Raw genomic sequence first — 12,737 nt, 5'->3', positions numbered from 1 at the left:
CCAGCCCAGTCCCAACCACTCCGGGTCATCCACCTGGACTGTTACTTCCACGGAACTGAAGCCCCACGCAGGCCAGGTCTGGGCCATTTCAGTCACTGTGCGTTTCCAGCACAGAGCAGGCGCTGGGAGCAGGTGACAAGGGGCAGGAAGGAAACCCACCTGGTCCGAGTCCTTGCGGCTGCTGTTGAACGGGTCGGGGATGGCAAACTGGGGGTAGAGGCCCCGGGCCAGCACCAGCTTCAGCAGGGTCATCTGGTCCCGAGTCCGGACCTGGGCTGAGCTGGCGGCCTCCTGCAACTGCTCCAGGTCGTGCCGGAGCTTAAACTTCACATCCTGGTGGCAACACGGAGGAAGGTGGGTTTCTCCCCATAACCCCAAGGCCTTGTACTGGGATACATGGACCCGAGGGGTCCTGCAGCCTCCTGTCCCTGGAACCCTGCCTCCTGTGCCCCCTCGGACCCTGGGCCCGTCCACGTCCTCCCCAGGCAACAGACACCCCCACGGTGCCCCACCTGGATGTCCACGTCGCCGGCCCCCCGGGAGGCATCACCACCCCGGTCCTCGTCGCTGGAGCCACCATCCTGGTCCTCCTGGAGCCGCAGGACCTTGCGCCGGCGCCCGGCCCCCTCCTCGTGCTGGCGCTTCAGCTGGTAGAGCTCCTGGCGCTCCCGGCGCTGCCGCAGCCGACTGTAGCTGTCCCCCAGCTTCAGGGCCTGGGTCCCGGCCAGCAGCCCGTGGTCCTCCAACAGCTCCTGCAGGTAGGAGTGGGGGCCCGAGTGAGGGACACGCAGCTGGCCAGGCGGGCTCTGGACCCAGATGGTCCCGGGGGTTCCAATGACATTACAGAGCCCTCCTGCCGCGTCCTGTTAACAGCCTCCCGGGGGCCCTACTGGATTGGACACTGTTTCCCGCTGAGCCCCGGCCAGTGAGGAGACAGGCTAGCATGTGACACGGAGCAGGGGCACAAGGGCAGAGGGGGCCACGCCGCTGAGCGGTTCCTCGGTGCCTGGGGTCCCACAAAGGCCGAGCCTCTGCTCTGTAGTCAGCGATGTTGAGAGTGGCTGGCAGGTGGGTGGTCCCCAATGTGGGGACCTGTTATTCCCTGGGAGGCCTTGGTGGTGACCGCCCAGGCTGGGTCGCAACCTTCCCTGCTGTAGCCAAGGGCAATGGTGACACCAGCGACGCCCTGATGTTATTTACACGACCACGGAGAAGCACGCCGAGCCGATTCTCTGTGCTCAAATGGAAAGATGCTTGAGGAATATTAATGACACGAGCAAGTGCAGCACCACACAACAGTGACAAGAATAAAAGTGCAGGCATTCCCATCGTGGCTCAGTGGTGAACGAACCCAACTAGTATCCATGAGGATGTAGGTTTGATCCCTGGCCTCGCTCAGTGGGTTAAGGCTCTGGCGTGGCTGTGGTGTAGGCCGGCATCTACAGCTCCGATTCGACCCCGAGCCTGGGAACCTCCATATGCCGCAGGTGCAGCCTTAAAAAGACAATACATAAATAAAAGCTGCAAACATCTGCATGGGACCCCTGAGTGTCAAGCCCCGGTCTCAGGGTTCTGGGTGTCTTAGCGCCAATCACGCTGGGGTCTCAGGGCTGTTTTTCAGCTTCCCCGTTGTCAGAGGAAGAAGCAGAGTCCCCAGAAGCACAGGAACTCGCCTGGGGCTGAACTGCTAGCCAGTGGCCGCGCTCAGATTCCCCCCGGGCTGTCCGGGCCCCACGTTGGGGCCTCGTGCTGCCAGCACTCAGCCCGGGCAGCCAGCTCGGCACCTCGCCTCCAGACGGCAAGGCTCTTCATGAGGTTGCGGCACGTGACCAGGGACCCGGTCCCCCCACCCCCGGGGAGCCCCCGTGGATTTCTCCTGCTTCGCCCTGCCCAGCCCCTGCGACGGTGGAGGAGGCGCACGTGGGGCAGGACTCCCGCAACTGTCAGCGGAGGACAGAGGCTGTGCTCTGGAGGGTGATCACGCCTGCTCCCAGGCCTGCCCCGGCCCCCACCCCGCCTCCTGCACCGCACCTTGAACTGGCGCCGCAGGTTGGCCATCTCGTACAGCCGGTGCTCCTCGATGCCCTCGCGGCGGCACCACCTGCGGGACTTTGTGCTCCGATCAGACTTCACCTGGGCGGAGGTCCGGAGAGAAGAGTCAGGGCCTGGCCGGCTGGGGGGAGGGATGGGGGTGCCGACCCACCACCTGGATGAGCACAGTGGGAGCCCAGAGCCCAGCCGCACCAGCCACTGGAGGAAGCAAGGCCCGTGGGAGACCTGTCAGCCCTCCCTCGGCGACTCCTGCTCTCCTCCTCCTCCTGGGGCTCAGGCCCCCTGCCGCCTCCTACAGGAAGCCCTCCCTGATCACACTGGGTCAGACATCCGCCTCTGGGCTCCCCCAGCCCCCTTGGAGGCCCCATCACAGCACGTGCTGGGGGGGGGGTCACTGTCCAGCGACAGACAGGTCTACCTCCCCGCCCTAGGCTGGGCTGGGAGTCCCAGAATGGCAAGGCCAGGTGGGTTCAGTCCCCACTGGGTCCCCAGCACCGCCCAGAACAGGACCAGGCCTGGTTCGGGAACACATGTTCAATACACAGACACTGCCCTCAGGTACCCGAACGTTCCACCGATGGCACTCATGGCACCTGTTCTAATCGGTGCTTTAGAAACCCTGGGCTGCCCCCGTGAGTGGTAGAGTCGGGGTCCCCCCACACAGGTGGGCTCTGCGGAGTGCTCGGTGGTGCTCCCTGGGGTCGTGGCACAGGGAGGAGCCGCAGCCTCGGAACCACAGCCAGACTCGGGAGGGGGGCTGCCGCCAACCTACCTGCACCCAGTTATTGAAGACGTTGAAGAGCGTGAAGGGGTCGCCGTGGTCACTCTCCAGGGCCCGCCAGGCACACTTGGGGTTGCTCCGGGTGCTGCGGATGAAGGGCGACTGGACGCTGAGGGCGGCCGCGATGGTGAGCACGGGCTCCGCCAGGTGCAACACGGAGCCCAGGACTAGCATCTTCCCTGCGGGCGGACGCCGCGCTGAGCCTCCCGGAGCCTGACGGCACCCCAGCCCCGGGTCCTGTCCCGCCCCCCCGCCTCGCTCCCGGGGGGACAGACTCAAACCCAGGACCTATCCCACCGGGACAAAGATGGCTTCTGCCTGCCCCAAGGTCAGCGGCCTGCATGGCACATGTCCAGCTCAGCCTCCCTGTTCCCTTTGCTGACCTTTCCAGAATGTTCCTGCTATACGTCTAGCCTTGTATGAAAAGGTGGCAGTGAAGACAAGGCTGTCCCAGAACCCTCTGGCTCTGTCCCCTCGGGCAAGTCCCTCCCCCTCTCTGTGCCTCTGATTTCCCGGCTGGGAAGTGGGCCAGCCGCAGGCGGGCGCTGCTCTGAGGATGACGGGGCCGTAGCTGTGAAGCACGAGGAGCCCGACCCGGCACAGAGCAAGACCGGGGACTGGGCCGGCCAGGCCGGGAACCAGCCAGCTCGACGTCACCCCAGCCTCCTGCGCCGCAGAGCCTGGGGACCCGCGTGCCAGCCTGGCTGGGGTGTACCTTCCCCAGGAGAGCGAGCGACAGCCTTTGACGTTCCTCATTGGTACAACTGGGGTGCCCAGAGGCCCCGACCTCCCGGGCCACTTTTGAAAAAAGGGCCAGAGAGTCTCCCGCTGACACAGAGCAAATGCCCGCAGAACGTTCTCTCTCTCCTCCCGTCTGAGTCTTCCGGCACTGGCCCGGTTTCCTTCCCAAACAAAAGTAACCGCTTTCCCAGCCACGGGCGGCCCTCGGGGCCGTAGCATCCAGCTGCCTGCCCACACTGCCGTCCAGTGTGTTGCAACGACAGGGACTCTGACGACATTGACCCGGGCACCAGGCTCCCTTGAGCCCCCACTTGGGAAATGGTGCCTGGTGGTAGAACTCGGCTCCGCAAGGTCTGGAGTCAGGAGAAGCGGGCAAGACGCACAAGCCTCGGCCAGCAAGCTCTGCGGGACGGATGCGGATGACCCGGGCATGAGCAAGAGGAAGAGGAAAGCGGTTTTGACATCCTCACGACCGCAAGAGATGGGGCACCGGGGCGGGGCTGGGCACAAAAGGGAAGTGTCTGCTTTGTTTACCGCTGTATCCTTGGTGCTAGAACGGTGCCTGGCACAGAGGCCTCGGGAGGGAGGAGACAGGGCCCACACAAAGCACGGGCTTGCTTCCCAGGCACCCAGCGAGTGAGCGGGGTCCCACACGTACTCCCAGGACCCTACACGGTCACCCCAAGGTGGGTCCTCACCAATCACGACGTCCACAGGCAGCTGGGCCAGCAGAGACCCAATGGGAGTGAGGGCCTCGGAGCCGTCCAGGGCCCCCTGGTCCCGGAGGTAGAGGATGGCCGTTTCCAAGCTGGCTGCTGGTGGCGGCTCGATGAAGGGGAAGGTCCGGGGGTCCCCCACACTCATGCTCTTCATCTGGAATGAGAACCGCACCCCGTCAGGAATGGGGAACATGTGAGCCGCGCTGAGCACTGGGGCCATAAACTTCACAGACACTTTGTCTTTTCAGGGCCGCCGCCCCAGCATAGGGAGCTTCCCAGGCCAGGGGTCGAATCGGAGCTGCAGCCGCCGGCCCACACCACGGCCACAGCAACGCCAGGTCCGAGCCGCATCTGCAACCCACAGCACAGCTCACAGCAATGCCGGATCCTTAACCCACTGAGCATCCGGCACCCTCACGGATGCTGGTCAGATGTGTATCTGCTGAGCCACGACAGGAACCCCAACCTGGGATACTTTAACACTCCCAATGTCAAGGCCCCGTGTTCAGGAGCGGGGGGAGAGCCATCGTCTGTCTGCCCGGCCAGCAACTCTTCCTAGGGACTGGCCACGCGGCCAGCACATGATCTAAGCTGAGCTGACTGAGGTTCCTCAGCTCCCGGTGTGGCAACTGAAGAACCAGCCCGTGGCTGGAGCGGGGCTAATCAGATTCCTTCCCTGGGACTCCGCGAACTGGAGCTGGGAGAGAAGCACTTAGCCCCCTCTCTGCAGGGAGGGGTCGGGACGGAAGCCTAGAGCTGCTGCGGTTATTTTTCCCACTGCCTGGAAGCGAGCCCATCCACAGCAGCTGGAGAATTCCTTCGTTCTTCCTAAGCTAGACCTAGACCTGCCCCGATATGGACACACTAATCCATAAAATCCCCTTTTCTGCTTACAATAGTTTGAGTTGGGTTTCTCTCAATTTTTTTTTTTTTTTTTTTTTTGAACAGCTGCACATGTGGCATACGGAGGTTCCCAGGCCAACGGTCAAATCGGAGCTGCAGCTGCCAGCCTACGCCACAGCCACAGCCACACCGGATCCAAGCCGTTATCTGCGACCTACACTGCAGCTTGTGGCGACACCGGATCCTTAACCCACTGAGGGAAGCCAGGGATCAAACCTGCATCCTCACGGACACTATGTCGGGTTCTTAGCCCACTGAGCCTCAAGAGGAACTCCTGGGTTTCTCTCACTTTCAACCAAAGCATCCTGATCCATTCCGAGGCGCAGAGGGGCAGCAGGCCGGGGGTGGGGGGGGCGGAAAGAGAAGTGAAACACACCCATCACGGGGCCTGGCACCTCTCTGGCGAGTGGACAAAGGAAAGGCTGGCATGACGGCTCGCATGACCACAAGACAGAGAACAAAGCTCAGAGTCTGGGGCGCGGCTCAAGTCTCTGGGCGAGGTGACCTTTGCCCCTGGCCCTGATCTGGAGGGCACCAGAGTTTCTGGTGTCCACCCAGCAACCAGCCGTTCCAACTTCCTCCCTGCTTATCAAGCCTCCATGTTGTCTGGGAGATGAGAACACTCATTAAAAGACCTTTAAATAAAAAGTCCCCATTGCGGCGCAGCGGAAATGAATCTGACTAGGAACCATGAGGTTGCAGGTTCGATCCCTGGCCTTGGTCTGTGGGTTAAGGATCCGGTGTTGCCGTGAGCTGTGGTGTAGGTTGCAGATGTGGCTTAGATCCCATGTTGCTGTAGCTGTGGTGTCGGCCAGCAGCTGCAGCTCCCATTTGACCCCTAGCCTGGAACCTCCATATGCCATGGGTACCTCCATATGCCATGGCCCTAAAAAAAAAAGACCTTTAAATCAGAAGCTCTGGCAGGGGCAGCGTGTGTGTGTGTGGGGGGGGGGGGGTACGGCATGTATTTTTCTTTTTTTTAAGCACTCCAGTGATTCAAATCATAGCTGAGGTTGTCAATCACTGCTCTAATCCAGTCAGACAATGCCACCCGCCCCCCGCCCCCCAGACAGCTACAGGCCACAGGGTGGACACATGACCCAGTTTTGCCAACAAGATGGTAGATCGGCCAAGGGGCTTCTGGAAAAGGTTCCCATGGCCTTAAAAATGAGACCCACAGAGAGGGGCAATTCAGCGCCTCTGCCGCCAGACAGCAAAGGAGGAGGCAGTGCCGCCCATGGCTTCTGGTACCAGGAGGCATCCACGAGGCAGGCACGGAGCCTGGCAGCCTCAGAGGGAATCCGGGCTCTGCCACTTGCCACCTGTGCCCCATGGATCAGGCTACTGTACCTCTCTGTGCATCCTTTTGCTCATCCATAATTTGGAATAAGGTTACCTATTACACAGAGGTGTGGCGAGGACCAAACCGGGTATATTCATAACTTAGGCACTTAGAATAGAGCCCGGATCATAGGAGGTACCAGGTAAGTATTTTTTACCATCATCATCACCAATGTTAGCAGATCTGCTGCTAAACTGAGGTTGGAAAGCTACACCCCACCCCCCGCCCCGATCCTGTATGGCATCGCCAACTGACTTAACCAGCCAAACCTGGAAGCTCCCCATCTCAAGGGCGGCAGTGAAATGTCACATTGTCTGTATTGTTCAGGCTGGAATTTTCTCAAACAGCAGGTTATGGGAGTCAGGAAACTTTGACGCAGGTCAATGGCATTTTTTAAAAAGGAAATCAAATGAACAGAAACGACCAGCGTGCATCCCCCATGGGAAAGGGGCTGGTTTGAGCCACGCCCACACCTGGGCATCTGTGCTCCTGCAGCGGACGCCCCCCGCTGTTCCCACTTTCCTCTTCCACTCCTTCCTGAGCGCGGAGACCAGGTTTCCTGGCCTCCCCGGCAGGGAGGTGCGGCCGCGGACCGAGCCCCGCCAGGGCGAGAGGACGGGAAGCAGGCCTGTGGACCTGGGAGAGGATGGAACCAGAGGGAAAAGGCCCGGGTCCCTGAATAAAAGAAACTGCCCACCAACCCCAGCACTGATGCTGGCTGTCACGAGTGGGTCTGCCTGTCGCAGCAGCTACTCTCAGCAAAACTAACCACGAGATAGGACCCCTGACCTAGGAGGCACTGAGAAACTCTGGTTTGAAAAGCCGCTTCTTTTTTTTTTTTGTCTTTTGTTGTTGTTGTTGTTGCTATTTCTTGGGCTGCTCCCACGGCATATGGAGGTTCCCAGGCTAGGGGCTGAATCGGAGCTGTAGCCACCGGCCTCCGCCAGAGCCACAGCAACGCAGGATCCGAGCTGCGTCTGCAACCTACACCACAGCTCACGGCAACGCCGGCTCGTTAACCCACTGAGCAAGGGCAGGGACCGAACCCGCAACCTCATGGTTCCTAGTCGGATTCGTTAACCACTGCGCCACGACGGGAACTCCTGAAAAGCCGCTTCTTGATGGGTTTTCTGAGTCACAAGGTTCTTTCTGTGAGGCTGTGGATTTTAGGGAATGGTGTCCCCCTTGACATGGGATGGGACTTGTGGAAGGGCCGTGTTCCCCCCAGTGGCCTGGCCAGCCCCGCCCTTCCTGACCCCGAAACCCTGGACGCGTCCTGCTCAACGCCTCCCGGGACCCCCCAGAGCAGCACTCAGGGACACAGTCCCCTCCCTGCCCCTGCTCACCTGCAGCACCAACGAATCCAGGGCCACCCTCCGAATCTCCGGGACAGGGTAGGGGGCGAAGGCATCATAGTCCGATTCAGCGTAGAGGCGGAAGCAGACGCCAGGGCCCGTGCGGCCCGCCCGGCCCTTGCGCTGCTCGGCACTGGCCTGGCTGATCCAGAACTCCTGCAGCCGCTGCAGTTTGGCCTGGGGGTCGTAGCTCATCTCCTTCACCTTCCCTGGGGCGGGCAGAAGGGGTCAGGGAGAGAAGGGGATGTGTGTGCACACACCTGGCCCTCCCCCCAGCTGTCCCTTTGCCGGCACCTCCACCTAGCGCTGTGCGCTGGGGGGCGATGGAGAGCTCAGCCGAGGCCCCCCTCCCGCGGCCGTGTCTCCCCGTTTCCGCGTGCACACAGCTGCTCGTCTGATTCCTTAAGCCTTTGCTTATTCAGAGGTTCGGCCACCCAACCAAAATCATGAAGCGCCTGCTCGGTGCAGGGACGAAGCACTAGGGACAGACTGTGACCAAAGCCCCTGTGCTCGTGGGGCTGAACGGACCACCAGAATCCATCCAGTTCCGCAGCCAAACTTTTGTCACATTTTATTGTCTCTGAAAATGAAATGCACTTTAAACGCAATGGCATTTCACCGATTAAAGGACGGTATTTTTCAATTTTCTTAAGGGGGCATAAGATTGTGGGATCTGGAGTTCCCGTTGCAGCTCAGCAGTAACGAACCCGACTGCTATCTACGAGGATGCAGGTTTGATCCCTGGCCTCACTCGGTGGGTTAAGGATCTGGTGTTGCCCAGGGCTGTGGTACAGGTCGCAGACGCGGCTCAGGTCTAGTGTTGCCATGGCTGTGGCTGTGGCGTCGGCCGGCAGCTGTAGCACCCATGTGACCCCTAGGCTGGGAGCGGCCATATGCCATGGGTGAGGCCATAAAAACGACAAAAACAAAATTACGGCACCTTTGCTCATTGATGGCACCTGATTCAGTACATTATAGTAACTGCCAACATTTACCGAGCATTCACCCTGTGCCAGGTACCGGCCTCAGCCCCCACATGTATTAACTCCTTTAATCCTCACAACCTGAGGGGGGCGCTGCTGTTGCTGTCATTTTACAAATGAGCAGACTGATGTACGGAGTGTCCTTGACCCTGGTCACACAGCCAGCGGCTCCAGTGGCTCCCAACCACAACAGGATGCTGCCTTTCCAGAGAACAATCTAGTTGGAAAGACCGCAATCTAACTGACAACAGATCAACAGATATAAAATATAATGCTCACGCTAGCAGGAAAAATAAAGCTTCACAAGGGAAGCGGCAGGAGGAGGAGGAAGAGGAGAGGACTGAAAGTGGCCAAGTGGGCCCCTCCAGTGGGGAGATGTCTGCGTGGGTCCTGACTTGAGGGGAGGGGGCGAGCCGGGTGGGTATCTGGGGAAAACGCTCTCAGCACTGACAACAGCAAGTGCAAAGGCCCTGAGGCAGGAGCAAGCGTGGAAAAGCCCAAGCAAGATTAAGATGGGTTTCCATCTTAATTAGAAATTAAGGTTTAATTTATCGCTCCTCAGCCTGAAACACGACCTACTCCCTGTTCGGGCTGGAGTTCCCTCACGGCAGATGCCCAGCTCCAAAGCCCACGCTTCCCTCTAGGCCCTTGGGATGGCTGGGCTGGGGGCTGGGGCAGCCCTTACCGGAATCTACCACAAAGCGGATCCCGTCAATGGTGACCGAGGTCTCAGCAATGTTGGTGGAGAGGATGCATTTCCGGACTCCAGGGGGGGCCACGTCGAACACCTGGGGGAAAGTGAAGAGGGGGCACTGACACAGCCCTTCCTGACTCCTATGCCCAGTGGCCTCCTGGATGTCCCACGGGCACCGCACAGCCACATGCCTAAAACAGCCTCAGCACCTTCCCCCGAACTTGTCCATACCCCCCCCGCCCCCCACCCCGTCCCCTCCTCAACCCAGATGCCTGCCCTGTCCTGGGTCTTCCCTCCCCGCCCCTCCATTGGCACCTGATCATCTTCAACAGGCCCTGAGTGCGCTCCCTCCTCCCCGAACCCACAGCCCTGCCCTGCTCCAGGCCCTCCTTCCCCACCCACATCCTGCTCCAGCTTCCTCCTCGGATTCTGGCCTCTAGTCTCATCCCCCCCAGGCCTCCCTCTCCTGCAGCAGAGGGATGTGCAAAAGCACAAACTGGCACCGCCCCCACCTTGCTCAGAACCCACCCATGACCCACCCCCTCCGCCCGTGTCCTCAGGACAAAGCCCAGACACTGCTGGGTCTTCAAGGCCCCTCTGGTCTCACCCACCCCTGCTCCAGGGCCATCTCCCCTGACCTCCCCTTTACAATCTCCCCACAGCCACTCTGACTGTAGCTTCCGGCTGCCCTGTCTTTGTCGCACCCCAGGCCCTTTGCACACACCCTTTTCACAGACTCAGTGGACAGTCAAGCACAGCGGTCAAGAGTGGCGATCTGCGACTACAGCCCGTGGGCCACATCCACCCTGCCAGGTGTTTCTATAAATCAATTTTTTTTGTCTGTTTTTTTCTTTTTGCTTTTAAGGGTCCCACCTGCGGCATGTGGAAGTTCCCAGGCTAGGGGCTGAATCAGCGCTGCTGCCGGCCTACACCACGGCCACATTGCCCGATCAGAGCCACATCTGTGATCTACGCTGCAGCTTGCAACAAAGCTAGATCCTTAACTCACTGAGAGAGGCCAGGGATCGAACCCGCATCCTCACAGATACGACTCAGGTTCTTAACCTGCTGAGCCACAACGGGAACTCCCAGTACATCACTTTTTAATGGAACACCACCTCACCCGGTCAGCCTATGGCTGCTTTCTAACTGTAATAGTACCACTGTGACAAAGACCACGCAGCCCACAAAACTGAAAATATGCCTTCTTCACGCAAAGCCTGCCAACCTCTGGTGCCAAATTATCAGGTCCGATAGCCTGGCTCTGCCACTTATGTGAGTTGGTACAAGCACCTAGGACTCAGTTTCTGCATCTGTTAAATGGGGACAGCAGCTGCCCAACACCTGGCGGCGAAGCAGCAGTGAGGATTACAGACAAGGTGTGTACAGAGCTCAGAACTCTGCGCAGCACAAAACCAGGGCTCCACTCCAGCGGGGACACGCGTCCCACCCCTTCCTAGGCTGGGCCTTCCTCAGGTCCCCTCTGGGAAGCCTTTCCTGACCCACCAAGCCTCTGCTCTCAGAGCATCCAGGGCTTTCCTTGACCACTGCAGACGCATCCGTCATCTGCCTGTCTCCGCCCGCAGACCGGCAGTTTGGGGGAAGGACACGTCTCCGCTCCGTGTCCCAGCGAGGCCCCACGGCACAAGGGAGACACGGAGCAGGAGCTCGAAGGTTCCTTCTTGAGTCACTGCCAGCCCAGCGTGGCCGGAGAGGATTCTGCCCGAGGGGACGATGGGAGTCAGCCCCCCAAGGATGGCCCCGGGGGGGTCTGGCCTTCTGGGATTCACACCCTTATCTGGCACCATCTCACTGAACAGGGCAAAAATGAAACAGTGGCTTGTGTTTTCCAAAAGCTAGGTCCTAAAAGCCGTGGTGGCTTCTGCTTTGGTGTCTTGGGAAGAGCCCTCCACCATGCTGTGAGGACACTCATGCAGCACCCCCCCCACCCCGAGAGGCCCCCCGCTGACAGGCAGCCGGGTGAGCGCGCCAGCTCAGAGGGGGACCCTCTGGTCCCAGCCAGGCCTTCAGATGACAGCTGACAGCTGCCTGCAGCCTCGTGAGAGACCCTGAGCCAGGACCAGCCGGCTAAGCTGCTCCCGATCAACAGACACGACGCGAGAAAGCGAGAAAGCGAACGTCACGCAAACATGCTGCTAGGTTTGGGGGAGGTCTGTTAATACGACAGTTCGCATCGTGGCTCAGCGGAAATGAATCCATGAGGACCCAGGTTCGACCCCTGGCCTCACTCAGTGGGTTGAAGATCCAGTGTGGCTGTGGCTGTGGTGTAGGCCGGCAGCTGTAGCTCCGATTCGAACCCTAGCCTGGGAACCTCCATATGCCGCAGGTCCCCAAAAAGACAAAAAAGAAATGAAAAGAAAAAGACCCTGACCCAAAGGCCTCTCTCCCAGCGGCCTTCCGTTCCAACCAGGCCACGTCCTCACCCTTCCCCCCACGAACTCAGCTTCCCACCTCCAGGCCTTTGCTCAGGCTGGCCCCCTACCTGCACTGCCTTCCGCCCTCTCCTCCTCCAACTCAAAATCCTCCTCGTCCTGCAAAGCTCAGCTCAATGCTGCCCACCTCGTCAGGAAGGTCGCCCCCCAGCCCCCAAAGGTGAGCAGCCCCCAGGCAGCCCCGTCCCCTCCTCCAGCCGGTGCAGCCGGACCCCCGCCCGCCCCGTCCAGGGGCTGCACCTTGTCCTGGGCGGCCACAGAGAGGGTGCTGTGCAGTGGCAGCACCACCCAGCGCCCGGAGCGGCGGGCGTGGGCCTGGGCGGCCTCGAGCACGGCGCTGATCTCCGCCAGGCCGCTGAGGAAGACCAGGAGGTCGCCCCGCTCCTCGGGCGGGTACTTGCTGTCGATGGCCTCCAGCACCCGGATGAAGGGCCGTGGGTCCAGCTTCTCCGACGTGGATGCCGTCGGCTCGGCCTCCTGCGGCTGGTACACGACCTGCAAGGAGACAGCCCCCGGTGGGGGCAGAGACCCTGTCACTCCAGCTCCGAGCAGCGGGGCCGGAGGCCCCAGAAGACACAGGTCGGTCGGGCAGCAGACGGCCCCCTCTAATGGGACATTCGAGGAGGACGGAGTAAAAGCACAAAGCATCAGAGTTCCCATGGGGGCTCAGCGGGAAACGAATCTGACTAGTACCCATGAGGACACAGGTTCGAT

General features: G+C 60.5%; 1 protein-coding gene across 3 annotated transcripts in view; it reads right to left on the bottom strand.

Moving 5' to 3' along the window:
- DHX34 (DExH-box helicase 34) overlaps positions 1 to 12,737 on the bottom strand; it is a 30,279-nt gene that overhangs the window by 7,258 nt on the left and 10,284 nt on the right. For all 3 annotated transcript variants that reach the window (XM_047789837.1, XM_047789838.1, XM_047789836.1), the window contains exons 4-11: positions 12,264 to 12,518; positions 9,562 to 9,664; positions 7,885 to 8,102; positions 4,273 to 4,447; positions 2,825 to 3,012; positions 2,032 to 2,133; positions 513 to 752; positions 160 to 333 (exon numbers count right to left, since the gene is read on the bottom strand). In XM_047789837.1, the coding sequence (XP_047645793.1) occupies positions 160 to 333; positions 513 to 752; positions 2,032 to 2,133; positions 2,825 to 3,012; positions 4,273 to 4,447; positions 7,885 to 8,102; positions 9,562 to 9,664; positions 12,264 to 12,518 (1,455 nt within the window). The remainder of the gene's footprint in view (positions 1 to 159; positions 334 to 512; positions 753 to 2,031; positions 2,134 to 2,824; positions 3,013 to 4,272; positions 4,448 to 7,884; positions 8,103 to 9,561; positions 9,665 to 12,263; positions 12,519 to 12,737) is intronic.

Source organism: Phacochoerus africanus, chromosome 8 (genome assembly GCF_016906955.1).
Source record: "Phacochoerus africanus isolate WHEZ1 chromosome 8, ROS_Pafr_v1, whole genome shotgun sequence".
In the NCBI taxonomy this organism is placed as follows: Eukaryota; Metazoa; Chordata; class Mammalia; order Artiodactyla; family Suidae; genus Phacochoerus; species Phacochoerus africanus.
The sequence above is the reverse complement of the archived record's forward strand: the minus strand, read 5'-3'. Positions and strand labels throughout refer to the sequence as shown.